This window comes from Chrysemys picta, chromosome 11 (assembly GCF_011386835.1).
Source record: "Chrysemys picta bellii isolate R12L10 chromosome 11, ASM1138683v2, whole genome shotgun sequence".
Lineage (NCBI taxonomy): Eukaryota > Metazoa > Chordata > Testudines > Emydidae > Chrysemys > Chrysemys picta.
The window spans coordinates 39524915-39544240 of NC_088801.1; the positions used below are offsets into that span (position 1 = coordinate 39524915).

General features: G+C 37.8%; 1 protein-coding gene across 5 annotated transcripts in view; it reads left to right on the forward strand.

Annotated features, from left to right (window-relative positions):
- The window catches only part of HAT1 (histone acetyltransferase 1), a 44333-nt gene that overhangs the window by 11818 nt on the left and 13189 nt on the right, over positions 1-19326 (forward strand). For all 5 annotated transcript variants that reach the window (XR_010591305.1, XM_005290459.5, XM_065560780.1 and 2 more), the window contains exons 3-8: positions 2787-2862; positions 5652-5772; positions 16070-16249; positions 16508-16629; positions 17130-17234; positions 17598-17704. Coding sequence is in view for 4 of the 5 variants with exons in the window: in XM_005290459.5 (XP_005290516.1) it covers positions 2787-2862; positions 5652-5772; positions 16070-16249; positions 16508-16629; positions 17130-17234; positions 17598-17704 (711 nt within the window). In the remaining variant the exon portion in view is untranslated. The remainder of the gene's footprint in view (positions 1-2786; positions 2863-5651; positions 5773-16069; positions 16250-16507; positions 16630-17129; positions 17235-17597; positions 17705-19326) is intronic.

Below are 19326 nucleotides of genomic sequence, written 5' to 3' on the forward strand. Positions count from 1 at the left end.
TTTCTCAATTTGGAATGAATTAGTCCAAAGGAAGAAAATATTCTTTCTACACCAGCAGAAGACGCTACTGTTAAAAGTGAGATTATCACGTCAGTCTCTGAATCCAAGTGCTTAAGTGACTTCCATCAGTTCACCGGTATGACTTTCTTTAAAACATCATCAGCAAACATATATTTCTTGAATGGTTCACTCTTAGCTCTGAAGTTTATTATAGTTGGCATTATGGAGGGATGATTGCTGGATGTCCATGTCATAGCCGCCAGCTCCTCTTCTTCAGCAGTTAAGGTTTGACCCTGGTACCGAGTATTGAGAATATTTGCAAGAAAATGAGCTGGAGATTGTGCTTGTCCCATTTGTTTTTTTAATGCTTGTAATTTAACTCCATCATTATATGTTTCTCTTTTTAAGATCTCACTCAGTTTCTTCCAAATTTCAACAGCGTTGGCAATAAAACAGCTATTTCCCTGCATTTTGCTCAAGGATACAGAAATAGGCTTCGGGGTACTCAGCAAGTGTTCAACAGTTCTCTTAAGCCCAATGTTGAGAACTTTGGCTGTGACAATGCCATCTATTTTTTTCATGATTTGTTCACAAACTGTCATCAGATTAGGCCAGTTCTTGATATAGTGCTCAAAATGGTCCACTACTGAGTTCCATCGCATGTCTTGTGGGAAAGTTAGCTTGGTTCCTCCCACTTTTTTCAGAGCAGCCGCTGCAAAATGGTTGTTACGGAAGTATTTTGCAATTTCAACAGCATTAGCCTTTATTTCTGGAAAACTGAAGTCTTTGGCTAGGAGGTGCATCAAATGAGCACTGCAACCGTATGTTATTAGCTTGGGACTTTGTTCTAAATTTCTTCTCATCTTGGATACATTTTCAGTGTCTGTAATCAAGCTGTGTACTTGACATTTGAAATTTTTTTCAGTTTTATAGCTTTTATTGCTGCCACTTGTAAGTATTCTGCTGTGTGTGCATTCCCTGATGTATCAATTGTTTCTGTAAGGAAGACATTCCCTTCTTCTGTTGTCACACAAGTACGTACAACGGGAGCATTGTGGACATTGCTCCCCCCATCAAGACTCGGGTTAACAATTTCACCCTCAAGACCTTTTGCACGCTGCTCAATTTCTCTTTTCATCAATTACCTCTTTTTGTAATCTGCTGGTTCTTATCACAAACTTATCTATGATTGTTTCTGGATGATGGAGATGTTTTTTTCTTTTTGCTACAGGTGATATACTGTGGCTATGTGACATACATGATGTGACTGAAACACTATCATTGGCAGATAACTCTGAAACTGTAGAAAATGATGGTGATCTTGAAGGTGGATAGTCTTCAGAATCCTGTATGTTGAGGATGGATTCTCCTAAACAAAATAAGTCCAATGCAGTTATTGAATTATCACCATACTGCTCATTTAGTATTACTCATTGCATTCACTGATACTCAGTACTACTTTAAAGGTGAAATTGTAAAAGGAAGATCTGCCTGTTTTTTTTGCTCAAACATGAGAATTCAAGAATAGTCCGGAAGGAAGACAGGCAGTCTTTAAGAAAGAAGTTTGAAATAAAAAAGTTTACCAACCTGAAGATCCTGCATGTTCAGACATGTTCCTTTCATCATCTTCAACGCAGCTTCCTTCTGAGAAGGAACACTTCTCATTATGTTGTTTGATTCGGGCAACCAGGCCTTGCATTTCTTTGTTGCACTGTTCGCATTTTGCATGCATGCCTTTCTTACCTGCAGGTAGAGGAACTTCATTAAAATATTCCCAAACTGGGTCTCTTTTACGGCCTGCTGCAATTATAGGTTTTCACTTCTAGTGGGAGAATGGTATGGTAGATCTCAGAAAGCTACATTCAGAAAGACCTCAAGACTTTTGGAATATGCTGCTTAAACAGTTTCACTTTTGTTTCTACTGCCTGTCCCTCCCTTCTCACATTTATCTCCAGACTTCTCCTTGTCCAGATCTATTCCGTCCTCAACAATCTTCTATTCATTTTAACTTTTTGAAACTTTGCACTTTTAGAGAGCGGTAAGGGATTGGCTCTGCGTACACAAATTTGCAGAGGGACAATAAGGTTGAGGTCTGCTATTTCTTATCTCTCTATGTATTTATTTTTAAAACGTTTTTGCTGTTAACAAGCATGTTATCTCTGGAGACACAAATCCACAGTTTGAAAACTGCAAAACTAAGCATCTCCGATGGTATCTTCTAGACTGAGCACTGAGTCCCATTGGGTAGATAGAAAGATTAACCTAAATAATCTATACAGAAGCTCCTGGAACCTCATAAGATTAGGTCCCTAATCGATGAACTATTGGAACTCATTTACAAAACTTGTCTTAAACATAACATGAATATATTGTCTCATACTATAGAATTAAAATTTATAATCCCTATTCCATGATGTGATATCTTTGAACTATAATATATCTTTATCTTTAGATGCTTTTTGAGGGAAAAACCATTTTATCAAAAAATCCTATTTAAATCAAAAAATCAGATTTAAAAAAATCAGATTTTTTTAAAATCATTGATTTTTATCCACCCTGCTTGTAGATATTTTTAAATTATGAACAGCTCCACAAAGAATTCTCACATCTGTTAGAATTTTTTCTTGCGCACAAGGGCAAATAAAGTTGTCTGACCACAATGAGAAAACGGGTGTTAAACTGGCGTGGCCTCTACAACACTTTAAAAACAAATTACAAAAAAAATTGCATTGACAAATCACGGTTGCTTGCTGCTTATAGTAAAATTATGCCCATTTTCTTTTCAGTTCGTTTTCCTGAGGATCTGGAAGATGACAGCACAACATTTAATCCAGAGTACAGCCATCAAGTGTTCGGGGATGAGTAAGTTATCTAATCAAATGTCAGGACAAATTAATAGGGCTAGAAGGAAGAGGTCATTTTTGTTCTAGTTTTAGAAAATAGGAAACTTTTTTTAAATCATTTTTTGAAATCATACAAGAAAATACTTTAAGTGGTTTAATGACCATGTGGTAAGAAAGATGCCTCAATGGTCATCTGACACAGTTTGGGACTATAGTCACTTTTTTGTAGAAATTTTGTCAGATTGTTGAATGCTGGGTTTGATTCTGCAATCAAAATTGCCACTTACTTCAAAGGGAGTTCTGTTCATGGAACAGTTCCAAATCCTATTAGGTGACTTTCACATTAATGTGTGCCAAACTAATATAGATACTTGTGGACCACTGCTATTTTAGCTTCTTAATCAGTTTTTTTTTTTTAAATCACATCTGTACACATTAGGTTTTAGTTTAAATCTACATCCTTCCCCTTTTAACATATGGACTGTTAAAATTCAGGAGAGTATTTTCTCAAATACAGTAGATTCCCCTTATTAGCTACCCTGGGTTGCTAGGAAAAGGTTGCCATTATCTCTTAATTGCTAATAAGTGGAAGGCAGGTTTGTGAGGCTGCAGCCAGAGAAGGAAGCACTGGGATATGGCTTCTCTGGCTGCAGTCATGAAAACCCTGCCTGTGGGGAGTGGGGCTGCATCTCAGATGTCTGGGCTCTCTGTGAGGGTTCTGGGGGCCCATGGAGCCACACAGTACTTCTCCCTGCATTCCAGGGGTCAGGGCTCAAAAAGTCCCAGCGCTTTCTTCCCTGGGTGCAGTCCCCAGTCAGGGCACAGCCCAAAGAGCATGGGGAGAGGTACCATGCAGCTCTGGTATCTGGGCTGTAGCGACTCCTCCCTGCTACTGCCCTGCCCATAGCCTCCCCTCCCAGCCTGCAGTCCCTTACCTCCTCTGCAGTCCCTGTGTGCAGGCAGATTTTGCAAGGTTGCTGCCCCAGAAGGAAGCAGTGGGACAGGCACTGGCTTCAGCCAAGTTAGTTGCGCTGCAAACAAGGAAGGCATTTCCCAACACTTCCTTCCCTGGCTTCACTCTTGCAAACCTGCCTGCAACTTCGGCCTTTCTTCCAAAAATATTGTGTTTTAATAAGTGGCGTACCATTGCCAATATCCAAATCCCATTAACATTAGTCAGTGAGATGGGATTGGTTTCTGGCAAAATATTGCTATTAACCAGAAGTTGTAAATATCTAGGTTGCTATTAAGTGGAATCTACTGTATGTAAACAAAATATAGAAACCATAGTCTGTGTCCTAATGTGTGTCTGTATATTTCAGTTTAAAAATAAAAAAGCTTCTACGTTATGGATGAAATTTTAGCCCCAAAAGGGTCAACAGGAGTTTTGTCATTTACTTCAATAGGGCCATGATTTCACTCATTTTTAATACAGTATTGATTACCAGTCTGTCCGTTATAAATAAAAATGTATTATGCGTAATAATCCTGTATTGACATAGTGGTGTACTAGATGTAGTAGAGATTTTTCGTTTCTAATTTCCTTAAAGATTCCTTAAAGAGCATCCTTAAGAAGATCAGATTTTGAAATGGTCTCTATACATTAACCAACCATAATAAAGTTATCAACTTTACAATTACTATTTCAGTTTATTACTAACAATCTCCCTTCTGAATGCTGTTATGAGAACTTTCCAATCTGTCCATTTAAAGTAATTCCCTTGCACTAGTAATATTATTTCCAAAACTGCTACTATCAGTTTTGAAGGCCTGTTCCCTTTGGGGAAAATATGAATGAAATGTCACTTTTTCCTAAATAAACAATGGAAAATAAAAACTGTCAATGTTGGTTTGTAAGTAACCCAGTAACGCTTGTGCCACTGTAAGTAGAACTATTTTCCAGAAACAAAGTGTATTTCTCTATTCATGAATAGAAATTCTCATAGACCTTGTACCAATGTAGTGGTTGTGCCAATGGTTTTCTGGGTATGTTCTATTCCTTGAATAGGTAGTAGAAGGCTGCAACACACACACGCGCACACACACACACCCGCCACCCCCCCATTTCACATAACCCCATTTCTGTTTTTAATATTTGACTTCCCTGCATTTCCTTCAGTTCTATCCTAAGTCTGACATGTTTAATCAGAACCATCAACCAAAAGAGAACCTACTTGAGGTTGCTATAAAATCCTTTTTTTAAATATGTAAGTGTCATTTACAGTAGTCTACCTGAATATAAAATCCACATTCTGAAACAAGGATTCTAGTAAATGCAATCTGCCTCAGTATCTGTGTGTGTTAAAAGGTCAAATTACGAGTGATTGATTTAAAAATTATTTCTAAAAGATCTTGTAAAATGAATGGAATGCATAGTTGTATCATGTCTCTTAACTTCTTGGCCTTTGAAACAGAGGTTGTATTATGCGTGTATATATTGTCCTTTAAGGTCGGGGATGTATGCATGATCTAAGACTCTTTTAATGAGTTGTCTTTATTCCTTTATGACTAGTTCCACAGATAACTAGTCACTTCACTTCTTAGTTTAATATTGACAGATGAAGGAATTTGAGAGGTATATTCATGATAAAATATTGTAAGGAGTTATCTTTATTGTATATGTTCTGATGTCGTATATGACAATTCTATTTCTCTTTTCATATAAGAGTAGGTTGGTACACTTACTTAACTTGGAAAGTAGACATGAATTTCAAAGCTTTATACTAGGTTACAGCTTACTGTGATTGTTTAGTAGAGTCTAGGGTTCCTGATTTTTTTCTTTTTTTTTTTTTTCTTTTTCTCCCCCAGTGAAGTTGCCTTCGGTTACAAGGGTCTGAAGATCCTTTTGTACTACAATGCTGGTAATCTGTCAACACTTTTCCGCATCGAGTATACATCTAAAGTTAATGAAAACTTTGACTGTGTGGAGGTAAAGTCAGAGCCAAACTTACACTTTCAAATCTTCATAGAATATTTAAAATTCTTAAAAGGGCCATAATCAAGAGGTTTAGGCCCTGAATTTATCTACTTCATAGTTAGACTGTCAGCTTTTAAAAATATATACTCTTCATACTGTGGCTAAATTAAAAAAAAAAAAAAAAAAAAGTTTTGAACCCACCTGTGTGTTGTGCCCTTGTGCATCTTCTGACTGCAGTAGTCAAATTAATGCATGCTGTTTCCAGAGATGAGCTGACATCAAGGCTAGTGTTCAAAAATAAAGTAAGACTGAAATTTTATGTTAATTAGAAGATAGGGTGGTGGTGAGTTTTCCAGATTTAAAATGATCTCATTCGACGGTAAAGAGGTTCTTGTAAATAAAATGTGTATGGTAAAATAGGAATACTTAAGAGTATCCTTTAAAATGAGAGGTGCAGAAAGCAACTGAAAGGAATTTTGTTTTAGAAATAGAGCTATCCTAGTTTCCCATCGCAGTTATGCAGAGTAATTGATACATCTCATTTTAAAGAGATATTGTCAGTATTTATATTTTACTACGCATGCTTCCTGTGCTTACAAAACACTTATATAATCAGAAGGGAAAGATATTTTCCCATTCTTTTAAATTTAGTAAACTAATTTTTCCACTCCACATATTCATTATCAGGTTGACTTCCTTTTTGTGAGCTAACCTCAGTTTTTGCATCCATTTATAAAGCCTTTTAGCTGAATTATTCAGATATGAAAACTGAAGCTGAACAGTCAACTTTTGATATTCCTGCTTTTCCCTTCAGTAGGCTGAAGTATGCCATAGACCTAAAATATTAATAAGCAGTTTTTGGTCATGTTTATATAACTAGATATTAAACATTTGAATAAGAGTCTACCTAGTTGTTTAGAGAGAGACTAAGATCTGGTGGTTCCTGATGCATTAAGAAAATTCACCATTCTTTGGGTTATTACTTAGTTACAAGGAAGAAAAAGTTGTATTGATTTCTTTCCAAAAGTGCTATTGATTTGGTTATTGCTGAATCTTTATAATACTGCATAGATTGAAAAATAGCTATGCATTTGCATCGACTGCTCATTGTACTGAGCCAGAAAACAAGGTTTACCATTTAGAAATATTTTTACCAGTAAGCAGCCTTCCTTTCTATGATGTCAAACTGGATTTAAAGTTCCCATTTCAAAAGTGGACAAAGATAATGTAAATATGTTTAAGAAAAGATGCATTTAATTTTTCTAAAGAAAAAGAAATTGGCAAATCCCCTACCAAAAAAAATTAATCCATTTCTTCTCTAAAGTTGCATGAAGGCATAATTGTTCAATCACTTACCCTATGATTAAAATGGTATAGAGACTAAGGCAACATATCAAGATACCTAAAGATCATGCTCTGTAATCTTGTTAGTTTTCTAGAACCGAAGAGATGAGAAATGGCAGTCTCCAAAATTATGATTATCTAGATAACACAGTTGAACTGGTTCAGCCCTTCTCCACCATGTAACTTCAGAGCTGTGGTAAAATGGAGAGCGAGGTGTGTAACACCGTAGCAAACTTCCATGAGCATCCCAATTAATATACCAGAACCAATAAGGCTTCCTTCCCTCTCTATTCACGGTGGGAGAGTCCTTGTTCACCTTTGTAGTCCCTGGGATCCTCCAACTTTTTTGCTCATTCAAAGCTCTCAACTTTCTCTCAAGTCCCCATGGTGATATCTACCATCTTTCTGTCTGTGGAAGACTGATCAGGACTCATTCAGAACCTGAAGGAACAGTCTTTAATCAGCTAGGGGTGTCATTATCCACTATGAAAGCACACTCTTTCCCACTGTGATATACTCATGCGCCTTGTCCACATGAGAGAGATGCAGCAGATAGCTTGTTCTCACCTTTGCAGAACTGCAGCACACCACATGCCAACACATGTACACTATAGCCCTAGTAGAAAAAATATTCCTCCTTCTGCCATCACACCAGTCACTATTTAGATAGTTTATAGTCTCTGATCTACTTTCTGCATTCCACTGTATCTGGATCAAGTTGACTGGAAGCCATTTACCTGTACAAATACCACTGTGCACACAATTGAGCTCACTTGTGTGCTGTTTTCAGACACAAGCTTAATTATTTATATTTATCTTGGAGGAGGCTTCCCTATGAGGATGGTGCCAGCTTGGCTGAAGCAGATGTGCAGGCAGCCATCTACTTAGATTATAAAATTTTCTGAGCAGCGACCATCTTCTTGATTTTGTATACTGCCTAGCACAATGGGTCTGGGACCTCCAGGCACTATCACAATTCAGAGAGGGGGAGACCTAGTGCCAGATGTACTTTATCATACACAGTACTTGAGTGTATGACTAGGCGTCCAAACAGCTGACTGGGGACATACATCATCTGGAGCAGCAAGCAGTGCTGAAGGAAGATCTCCAGTCTCAAGGCCCAGAATAATAAGTCTGTCTGACTCAGAGGAAATATTACCTTCTTAATGACAAACTGGGCCAAATTCTCAGGACTCTACCAAGCCCAGTGGGCTTCTGGATATCACTCTGGCACCATGCAGTGAATTGGTGAAGGACAAGGAGGATATGAAAGAAAACACCCACTGTGTGAATGAGATAGACAAGTGAGAAGAGGTGACAGAGCAGGAAATGCTAAATACACTGGGATCCCAGGATTTGGAGACTCTGGTTGAGGTAGTTAGAAAATAAAGGAATCTGGAGACTTGGTATCCTCTGTAGCAGATATGTAATTTCTTTAATAGTAAAATTTACTGATTCTGCAGGTTTTGAGGTTTTTTTCCCTAGGTTATTATGAACGTTGTTATAAGTTTGCAAAAGTGGTTATATATATTTTTTTTAATAGTGTCACATGAGGATAGATGTGGCAAACTATTTCCTGGTTCCCCTAGTAGTGTTCCTCCCCTATACCTCTCCACTGACCTGCTAAGTCCCTTGTAATCCAGCTGATTTGGTTTCCTCATTACTTCCTGTGGTGTTTCTCCCCCCTTGCAAACTTCCTTCCCTTTTGACTGCATTGGCTGCTGTTCCTGTCCAGGGGCAGTCTTGCTCAGTATGCAGAGCAGCTGACTGAGCCTACATGATGCACCAGTGACACAGGCCAGGGGACTAGATAAAATACTGCTTATTCCTTGTTGTCTTATACATTTCTCTAAATCTAGCAGAGATGTAAATTTATTTTAGCCCTCTATTTTCCTCCATCCTTGTGACTTGTATCTGGGAAAAAACTCTCAAGGCAAGGCCTCTTGCCTTGCAATCAGATTTTGGGACAAGGCATATCTTCCTTCATCCCCACAGAAGCGTAAACAACTTTTTCCTTCCTGAAGCTGGTCCTGTGTTGTCCATGTAAGCAACACACTGCAAGCATATCAGTCTTTTCCTGGGTGGAGGACACTTCTTAGATATTTGAAGGTCCTGTATGTCTGCACTAAGTAATAACCTGTTCTGGGCGCTTCTCATTCTCATTATTATTGCACTAGTTGACCATCACTAATTGCCTTTATTCTTAAAGGGTTATGTCAGTTTTAATAAGACTTAATCATATCTGGTCCAAGGAGAAAATGTCTTGCAAGAAAGCACTGGAATTCAAAATAGAACTATAATTGTTACTTTTATTGTATTCTTTGGTGTGTTAATGTAGCTTTAGCCCATCTATCCCTCATCTTTAATTTCTTGTTTTTTTTTCACTTCAGTGACTGCCTCAGTAGTATGGACATCCCAGAGTAGGTGCCAGGCAAATAGACTGAATCCTTACCAGAGGAAAGGCTCACAAATCACAGGTCCAGGAAAAGAAAGAGCAAGGAAAACCTAGTCTTCAACATGCACCGATACACATGATTGCATGTATAGGTTTAAGGACAAACAAATAAGATCACTTTTGAGAGAGAAGGGTCAGGGCTTGAATTGTACCAGATTGAGCTAAACTGATGATCAGGCTTTTTTTGTTTGTCTGTCATCTTGTTCTCCAGACTGTCATTTTTCATTTATAAAAAAAGCACCTCTACCCTTTATGGTTGTGAAGAGAAATTCCAAAAACATGAACAGAGTATAGACAATACAGTAATGTTTGCAGAAAGACTGAAACACTAGTTGTCAACTTAAAGGGGTATTAATTCAGATGCCCAACAGACTTTTTTTTTTTAACATTAACTGTTTTAATGTTGATCAAAGCACATAAGAAAGAAGGATGATTGTAGTAAGGTCTGTGCAGTCTACTGTGAGTGACAGCTAACTTTGGTGCTATGAATAAATGATGTTTTGGCGAAGACACCACTTCTCCCCCCAAACTGATCCAGGTAGCCAAAAATGTCAGGCAAACCTTACCCAGGGGGAGTCAATCCTTCAGAGCCCAGTAAGGCATCCAGGCCCTCCCTAGAGCAGAGGGCCATGCTTTGATTGTGGGAAAGGAGCCATGCTGCTTCTTTCCTGGTGACAGGGGCTGCTGCCTTTTCCTCTGCAGGAGGCTGTCTGCAAACTTGAGCAGATATTTCTGCCATAGTTATGTGGATCATGTGAAAAAGATCTTGGAAAAAAACCATCATAGCAAGAAACCTAATTTAAAAAAAAAAAGAGATTCTGACATCCTAACTTTAAAAGCTAAGACCTAAGGCATAGGCATGTGTCTTATCTGCCCTACCCCTAAGTGTATCTAAATCCCATTGAGCAAGAGCTGAGCCCAGTGGAGCATGTGATCTAGTTTGAACATCTGCATACTCTTCTGAGAGTAATACTTCATTTTGGCATTATGGGTGGGCAGAATTTAGTTTAGAGGTGAGGCTTGTTTTTCAAAGAGAGATTAAAAGAAACCACAACTTCCCCCTCTCTCCCTCCCTCCCCCCAAGTTTAAATCAGAACAGTATTACCTATTGGACTGCCTCCTGCTCTACAGATTGCCCACTGCCATTCCCTAGGTATTCCACTCTTTTACATGAGATCTAAATGAGGCATTTTAGTAGCCTCTTAGACAACCTTTTCTCTCTGTACTGTAAATGTTAGCTTGTTGTGCCATTACAGCTGGACTGTGACCTCTTCTGCTTTTAATAAAGAAATTGTATGAAAAGTGTGTAATTTTAACATCTGGCATGTTATTTAATAACACTACCTCAGATCACTTCTTCCTGTACTCCCTCATCAAAACTAATACAAATAATTTCTAAAGCAGGAGATACATAAATGTATCTAAACAAAAGTATAATCCTGTTTATAAGGAGCTACTTAATAGCGACATGCAAACCACATAAAGGAACTTCATATTAGCAACTGCCCCTCACTACAACCAAGCACTTCTCCATAAATCACCTCCACCATGGAAAATAAGAATAGGATTACTAATTATGGTAAAGTTTTAATACACAAGGAGAAATCCAACCCCAATTTGGCATGTCTCCTAATAAAAGTAGTGTTTAGTTTACTAATCCATTCCCAATTCCCCATCATCACTTTGAAATTGAGTGTATGTGGCATTTCTTATGTGGCAGCATACAGACTGCAGGTGATGCCTATATAAGTAGCAGCACCAGGTTCAACAGCTTTTCCGTGTGGCTGTGCATAGGTTATTTCATTCTCACTCTTTTTTATTGAATACCTTACCCTTGATTTTTGTCTGTTATACAAGATGTAGCAGGCAGATTTTTATAATTACTATATTAGATGGCTGAACTGTCATTGAGATTGGGAGAATGATATAAAGATGGAGATCTGTCAAAGGCAGAGCCCACCATTATCATGCATTTGCACAATTTGTTTAAACAAACCCAGAGAGATACTCATTCATCAGGCAATCATTTTTGCAATGGCTGATTAAATTGACATACGTGGTCATTTAAAATCACTGGGGACAGATAAATTGAGATAAATATTTGGGAATAATCCCTGTGAAAAGTCACATCATGCACTTTGCTTGGTTCCTGTTTGTAACTGCTATGTAACTGCTATGTTTCGCTGTCATTAAGGCTGATGTACTCCTGGACTGACTAAGAACAGGCACTGGAGTTCTATCATGTGCTCTGGAATAGTTAGTTCTCTAATTGTTCAGATCTCTGTTAGCAGTAGGTAGCAGTACCTAATGTGGACTTGGTAACCATAACTGTCAAGAGTAGCTAGTCACTCTTTTCTGTTCTGTCCCTGGTGCTGCAGTGTTGGTACTAGCTTACCCCAGAGATACAGAAGTCTCCTCCTTCTGAAGTTAGGCAGCCATAGCTGTTTATCCTAGGTGCTGAGAACATCTGTCCCATCTACCTGTAGTCATGATCCAAAAATAAAATCATCACTCCACAAAGTAATCATTATTCTAAAGCATGGTACAGAGACAGTGTCTCTGCAGGGGGAGAGGAATTAAAGCAAAAAATCCCTCAACTGTAGGCCTTGCTTCCTGCACAGATATGAAGCCCACACTCTGCCATCTTGCAGTTGCCTTTCCAGAAGTTCTGGCAGACATCTTTATTCCTAAACAGGGACTGATAATTGAGTGTTCAGGGCCTGAGAATTTATTCTCTCCCATAATTCTTTTGAGCTCACCAAACACCTTTCAAAATCTCCGTGAAACAACTGTAGTAGAGAGCTATACCAGGAACCATGGGATTATATCCAAAATGCTGTGCAGCTGTATCGTACAGGTCACATGTGAATATGAAACAGGATGGCATAGCTAGTATATACATGCTGCATCATTGGTTTAACCGACAAGTTTCAGTTCACTAGAGTAGAGAGCCATAATCTTTCTGGCCAGAGAATAATATATATTTGATTGGGAATTGGATCCAGGTCTCCTGAGTGCCAGTGCGGAAGCCCACACAATGGCCCTCTTTCAGTTTTAATGGAAAATATTTCTTGTGGGAATTGCAGTAACTCCCTTATTATTATTATTTATTAAAAGGGCTTGATCCTTATTTCCCTTCCACTTAATATTCTTGGTCTTCAAGAAGAAAGCATACAAAAAGCTTATTCATGAGTAGGGACAGGAAGAAAACTAATTTACAGAAAATTCTGGGATTTTTTCAGTTTTTCTGGATATTTTTCAAAGGTTTTTTTTATTTTAACATAACACATTTTGGTGGTTGCACACATTTATAGGAGTTAGAAGTCCTGTGGGATAGTGTCAAATGGAAGGATTTCAGGGAACTGACTCCTACCCTTAAATTAAAGGAAGCAATGGTCTGCCCATGACAAGGGGGAAATGATTCTTGAATATGGATGCTGCCATAAATGAATTCAAAAATTAGTAAAATATATGTGCAGATTTAAATTACTAGCCATGTGCTTGAACCAAAATCCCAGATGTGATTATCCCTGAGCTTTCAGGTAGTTCATATTCAAATATAGCAAAACAAAATAGTTGAAAATCAGGACTTTATACATCTACCACCACTCCAAATTGAGGATTCTGGGTTTTCCCTTGTAAGAGGTAACCTCACAAACTTCTAAGCAATGTGAGGAATACAACTTTTCATAAAGAATTACCTATTCTGTCTCTGCAAACAAAATAAAGCTTTTCTAGCCATGACTGTAAATCTAATTCGTTATGCAAAGCTTGCTTTAGATTTTTTTTGTAGCTTTTTTTCCACTATGGTAGTAGCTAATGAGGGCTCCCATAGGAAGTGTTGATCATATTCAAACAGCTTGATGTATCTTCTGAATTTCAGTAGGGGAAAGAGTTGCAATGTCCTCCTCACCACCACTGGACTAGCCACGTGAGAAAGTTTGCTGCTGCTGTTCTGTGGAGTACATGGGAGGGAACTCACACTCTCAAACATACATGTTAAGTACAGTGAATCAACAAATAACTAATGGATCATGCTGAACATAATTTCTCCTATTTCTAGATTTTCTATATATATATATATATATATATATATATATATATACACCTGTACCCCGATATAACGCTGTCCTCGGGAGCCAAAATATCTTACCGCATTATATTGAACTTGCCTTGATCCACTGGAGCGTGCAGCCCCACCCCCCCGGAGCGCTGCTTTACTGCGTTATATCCGAATTCGTGTTATATCGGGGTAGAGGGGGGTGTGTGTGTGTGTGTGTATTATATATACTGTGAGGAGTTACTGTAAGCGTTCATTGAATGGATGATTGTGTTTCTATTTTATGGTATTTTTCCAGAAATAAAAAAACAATTTGATTGTAAATGTTGATTTGCAGTTTTCTGCAATTTTGTCAGCTTGTGCAAGCGTAAGAACTTTAATACATATAATAGTTCACAAGGCATGATTACCATTTTATGGCTAGATAAATAGGTTGTGAAAAATGTTAACACTATTAATGTTAATACACACATGCACTCTGTTATATTGTTCTTTTGTTAGTAACTACATTGTGTTGATCTCAAACAAATGCATAATTTTTGTTTTGCCTGATCCATTATTCAGTTAAATTAATGGTTCCAGGGAAAAAATATTTATCAAATACTGCTGGAGAGAGAACAGAAAAGGTTCTAGTAAATGCACTTTCTTTGTCTTGAGAATGAAATGGATGCAAAGACTGATGTATGGATTTAAAATAAGCTCTTAGACAAAGTATTGTAGAGCTATATCTTAACCGGTTAATAGCTCTTTTTATAAATATAAAGCAAGTTAAATATAAATGTTGGTAGTACTAAACCATTGAGAATAAAACTTGTTTGTGCTGAACTCCATCCATGGTTTTCTGTCCTAAAAATCTAACTGAATGATGATAAAGTGCTATTCATTTGCAGGTGCATTACTTCTACTTAGGGGACTGTGGTTGAAAGGACAGGAATTAGTAGCATGTTGTATTAGCCTTTTGTAGTGTATTTTGTCCTAAGCATCTTAATTTCCCTGTTTTGAATGCTAAGTAGCAAGGGTCTTGGTTTAGAACTAATACCCATCATGCATGTAAACGGTGTGAAAGAGCTGCTTAGTAAGTTAACACAGTGTTCTTGTGTCAGTCCTTGTGGAAATAGATACAATACAAACATTACAGCTGAACTCACGGCAAACTCCATTAAGTAAAAACCTGGGTTCATTGTTCAGAGGAAAGTTTGAATAGAATGTAAGCTCATTTTGTTGAATGTAATGTCAGGCTTTTAGGGGTTGTATTGAGGGGTTAGGTTTTTGTTAAGTTGAGACCAATTCATTAAGTTTTATTGCCTGGTGAGAAGCAGTAATACGTTATTGTGAAACTTCATCAAATATTCATGGTTAAAGAGAAGTAGTAAATGTATTCAATCAAGTGGTCTTTGGGAGTTTGAAAAGGATTATGAAGTCTGCTCAGCTGATAGCCTCTAACATTCACTGTAGTCATTTAACAAAGGTAATTTTAATCTCTGAATTAAAATTTGCTCTCAAGACTCATGTCTCTCCCCTTCCCCCATCTTGAGGTTACAAATCCAAGTTGTTGAAAATTGTCCTGTTTCATTTCTGTGTAATATCATTTTGTCTCAAATTTATTTTTTAAAAAATATTTTGGCTAGGAGATAGGCTATCCTTCTTTGAATTTGTAATGTTTATTGTGGTTGGTCCTTTAAGCATGCATTTCAAGAGTGTGTGAGAGAGAGAGCGAGAGAGAGAGCGTGCACTAGCTGCCACTCCCTCTTACTAGGACTGCCATTTTCTCAGTTACCTCCCCTATGCCTTTTGCTGGCTGTCATTGCTTAGCTTGGAGAAAGCAGTATCATGGAAGAGCACACCACAGTCAGTGTAGTTTCAAAGATTTGCCAGCTGAAGAATCTTAAGGAACAGTAAGTGGAGCTAGCATCTTACTTTGAAGAGTAATTGCACAACATCCATCACAAGCTGGCAAATGGGAAAGCAGGAATTCCTATGTCTCTCCCAGTTCACAACCTCCCTTTTATCCCACCATCTTCATTGGTGTTTATCAACACAGTATCTTCTCTCTTAACGGAGTAGATGTTCAAAATTGGCCTATCAAAAAAATCCCTTACTAGTTGACAGCTTTGAGGACTATCCCCCCAAAACTTCCAGTCTTTCCCCATTTCACATCATTTGGGCATACATTATAGCTACCATGAGACAGTGACTGGACCAAACTCCTTTTGGAGCCCTTTAATGCTGCTGCTTCATCTGTCAGAAGGGTCATTGTTAAGCAATGAAAGGCATTGCCCTCCTTCACCCTGGTACTGAGCACTTTTCTGAACAACTTTTCTTTTTGTATTGGGGTACTTTTTACAATAATTTGTTTTTCCCAGTAGAACTATGCTTTCATAATATTGTGTGTGGAATGCTAGCTTTTGATTTTTTTTTTTGTCTCTCTTTCTCACTCTTTTATTCTGTAGGCAGATGATGTAGAAAACAAAATTAGAAAAATCATCCCTCCTGGGTTTTGCACAAGCACAGATGACTTTGTCTCTTTGCTGGAAAAGGAGGTTAATTTTAAGCCCTTTGGAACGTTACTACACACATATTCAGTTCATAATGAGGAAGCAGGAGAAGACATAACATATCAGATATATCAGGTATGAAAAAAGTCAAATAGATCCTTTAGGACAAACAGATATAGCTTGGTTTTGTAGTGATGTATGTTTAGTAATCTGTTGTAACTGCAATGTATAAACATCATTATTTTACCAAATCTTTTTTCAGTGTGTTTCTAGTTGAACCAGAGTATTCTGCTTATAAATATTTTCCCACAGGAGTATTTAATTGTATTCTGCAGGCTTTCTCTTTTACCTCGGTGATGAGTTTCACCTGACTTCTCCTGGCTTTTTCCCTAGGCTGACATGACATGTCCAGGCTTTCGAGAATATCATGAAAGGCTTCAGACCTTCTTGATGTGGTTTATTGAAACTGCTAGCTTTATTGACGTGGATGATGAAAGATGGAACTACTTTCTAGTGTAAGTACAGTTCTAAAGCAACAGTGGAACTTATTACCTCCACAAAGCCTGCATTTTAATTGTGGCTGGCCAATTATTGGGACAGTATAATGATATTTTTCCCAGGAAAGAAAAACCATTGTTTATCAGGCTTGAGTTTTTCTCTATTCTGCTTTAGGAGACCTTGAGAATAGAGCTGAATTAAATGCTGTTGTCCGTTAGAGCCCTGAATGTAGGCTTAAACAGTAAAATGAGCTTTGCCTGTGTTTTCTTTTACTTGCCACCTATTCATCTTTATAATAGGCAAGTGCACTAAAGTGCTGTAAAGAGGCCTGATTTATCCAAGTTGCTGCACACCAATTAAGTGAATTGTACATTCAGAACATAGCAGGTGTACCCATTGGGCTCTCACAGAGTAGCTTGCTGACACTGAAAATTCAGTTGGAGAATGGAAAAGAAAATGGACACTGCATGGGAGCGCGACTGTAATTGACCTGCTTGGCTTTCTGTTTTATCTGCAGATTTGAGAAGTATAATAAGGATGGAGCTACGCTCTTTGCGACCGTAGGCTACATGACAGTCTATAATTACTATGTGTACCCAGACAAAACCCGGCCACGTGTAAGGTAATTGGCAGCATAACACGTGCCTTCCCTTTTATTTCAGAAGAGGGAACTGCTGAAGTTCCCAATACTTGTTTATAATGGTGTTGATTTGTTTAAAAAAAAAAAATCCCCATTATTAGCAGGCTATGCACTGATTTGTTTCATTGTTGTCTTCTGTAGCAGGGTGGACTCTCAAACCAGTTTTGACTATTTTAGCAATTTTTAAAAAATTGTTGCATGTGTTAGCCCCCAAATCACCATAAATTAGCTTTAATCCTTAAATAAAACATTGATCATAACCCAACATATTTAAATGTTTGTTGTGTTGTTTCCTAGTTAAGTCCCTTTTTAATTAAAAAAAAAAAAAATCCTTTCTGTCTGTAGCCAGATGCTGATATTGCCACCATTCCAAGGAGAAGGCCATGGTGCTCAGCTTTTTGAAACTGTTCATAGATACTATATGTCTTCTCCAACAGTGCTTGATATAACAGGTATGTGAATGCTCGTTTTATCAGAGATGTGAATTCAATTAGAGTAAACTTGGAGCATTTGCTGCCTGTTAGCCTGCAACCTAACTTTTGCATTCATCTGTCAGAATCAAATGGTCTTTTGAAGATTTAGCTTCAGTTTACTTCAGGGTTAATATTACCCTGTTTTACAGAAGAACTGCGTATAATGCAACTCTTTAAATCCTGTACTTACAGAGAACAGCACACCAGGAAAATCCAATCCCTGGCATAAAAGGATTACGAGTTAATTAGCTATTTTATTGTGAGGTACACAGCTGAGTTTGCCAAGAGATTGAGCTTTCTCAAACTCCTTGATGAGTTTGTTCCTTTTAAACAAAACAGCAAATCAGAAAATATACTGATGGTAAAATATTCATGTTAATGTGAAGGCCAGAGTCTTTCAACCACTGGAAAACATATACAGCAGTCTGGTGTCCCAGGAGCACGGGTAGTAGACTGATTGAAGATCTGCATGAAGTCAGTGATGACCTTGCATGAATACCTGAAAAATATTAATGGGATTGCAGGGTGGAGAAGAAAGAAAAAGAATATAAAAAGAAGAGGTATGTGCTGCTTATAACAGGGAAGGGAATTGGCATATGAAACCACAGGAGAAATACTGTATCTGTAGCCCACATATTAGTGCACAGTATGATAAACAACTGTGAGAACAATGTCAAGTAGAATAACACTCCACTCTAGGGGCTACTGCTGTACAAATAACATCTAATTGTGATATTTTAAAAAAAATATTCAAAGAGAAACATTAAGTACAATAAGACATGTTTGATTTCCTTCTACACAGTGCTGCAGGGTTATCAACTAATACATATAGGATATCTGGTCTCTGAACTTCAATACAAGTCACAGAAACCTCACTGAAGCATCACAAACACTTACAAACATTTTTTTTTTACTGTTATGTAAAATGTGTATCTAATTTCCTGTTAATGTAAAATGCTGTGGTTTCTAGTTATACAATAAAACCTTTCATATGGTCCAGTAAATCTGATTATGGCAAAGCAAATGAAACATTTGACAAAAGGTGTTCAGCATAGCATTAGATAAGAGATGGAACCAGGATGTAAAAGGCAGATGACCAGTCTGTCCCTCAGTGCGCACAGTGTAGTATGTGTTCTGACCCAGTGAAACTGTTCCAAAACAGATTTTAAATTGCCCTGTGGAATAATCAGCTAGGAACCATGGTGCTTTCTACACAGAGTTTAAAGGGTATATAGAGAGAAATTCATCTTTTCATTCATTTCTCATTGCCGCTGCTAGGGAAAAGTTGGGCTGGACAGGCATAAGATGGGTAGGAAATTATGAAAATTAGATGGAATCTAAAGTTATAAGGTGGGTAAGGAAGGGGCTTCAAACTCAATGAGAAGTACAAGATAATGTGGATTTATAAAATTGTTGCTTGGTTGGAGTGAGTTGGAAGCAGTTAACTTGTCTTCAGCTTGCATATATATTTTACTTGGACTTGGCATTTTTTGTGAATAGTCCATTCCTACATTTAGTTTCAGTCACAGAAGCCAGATTCTAAGTTGCAGTCATGGCGCACGTAAGTGAAATGTACTTCCAACAGTGCTCATTACGGAGGA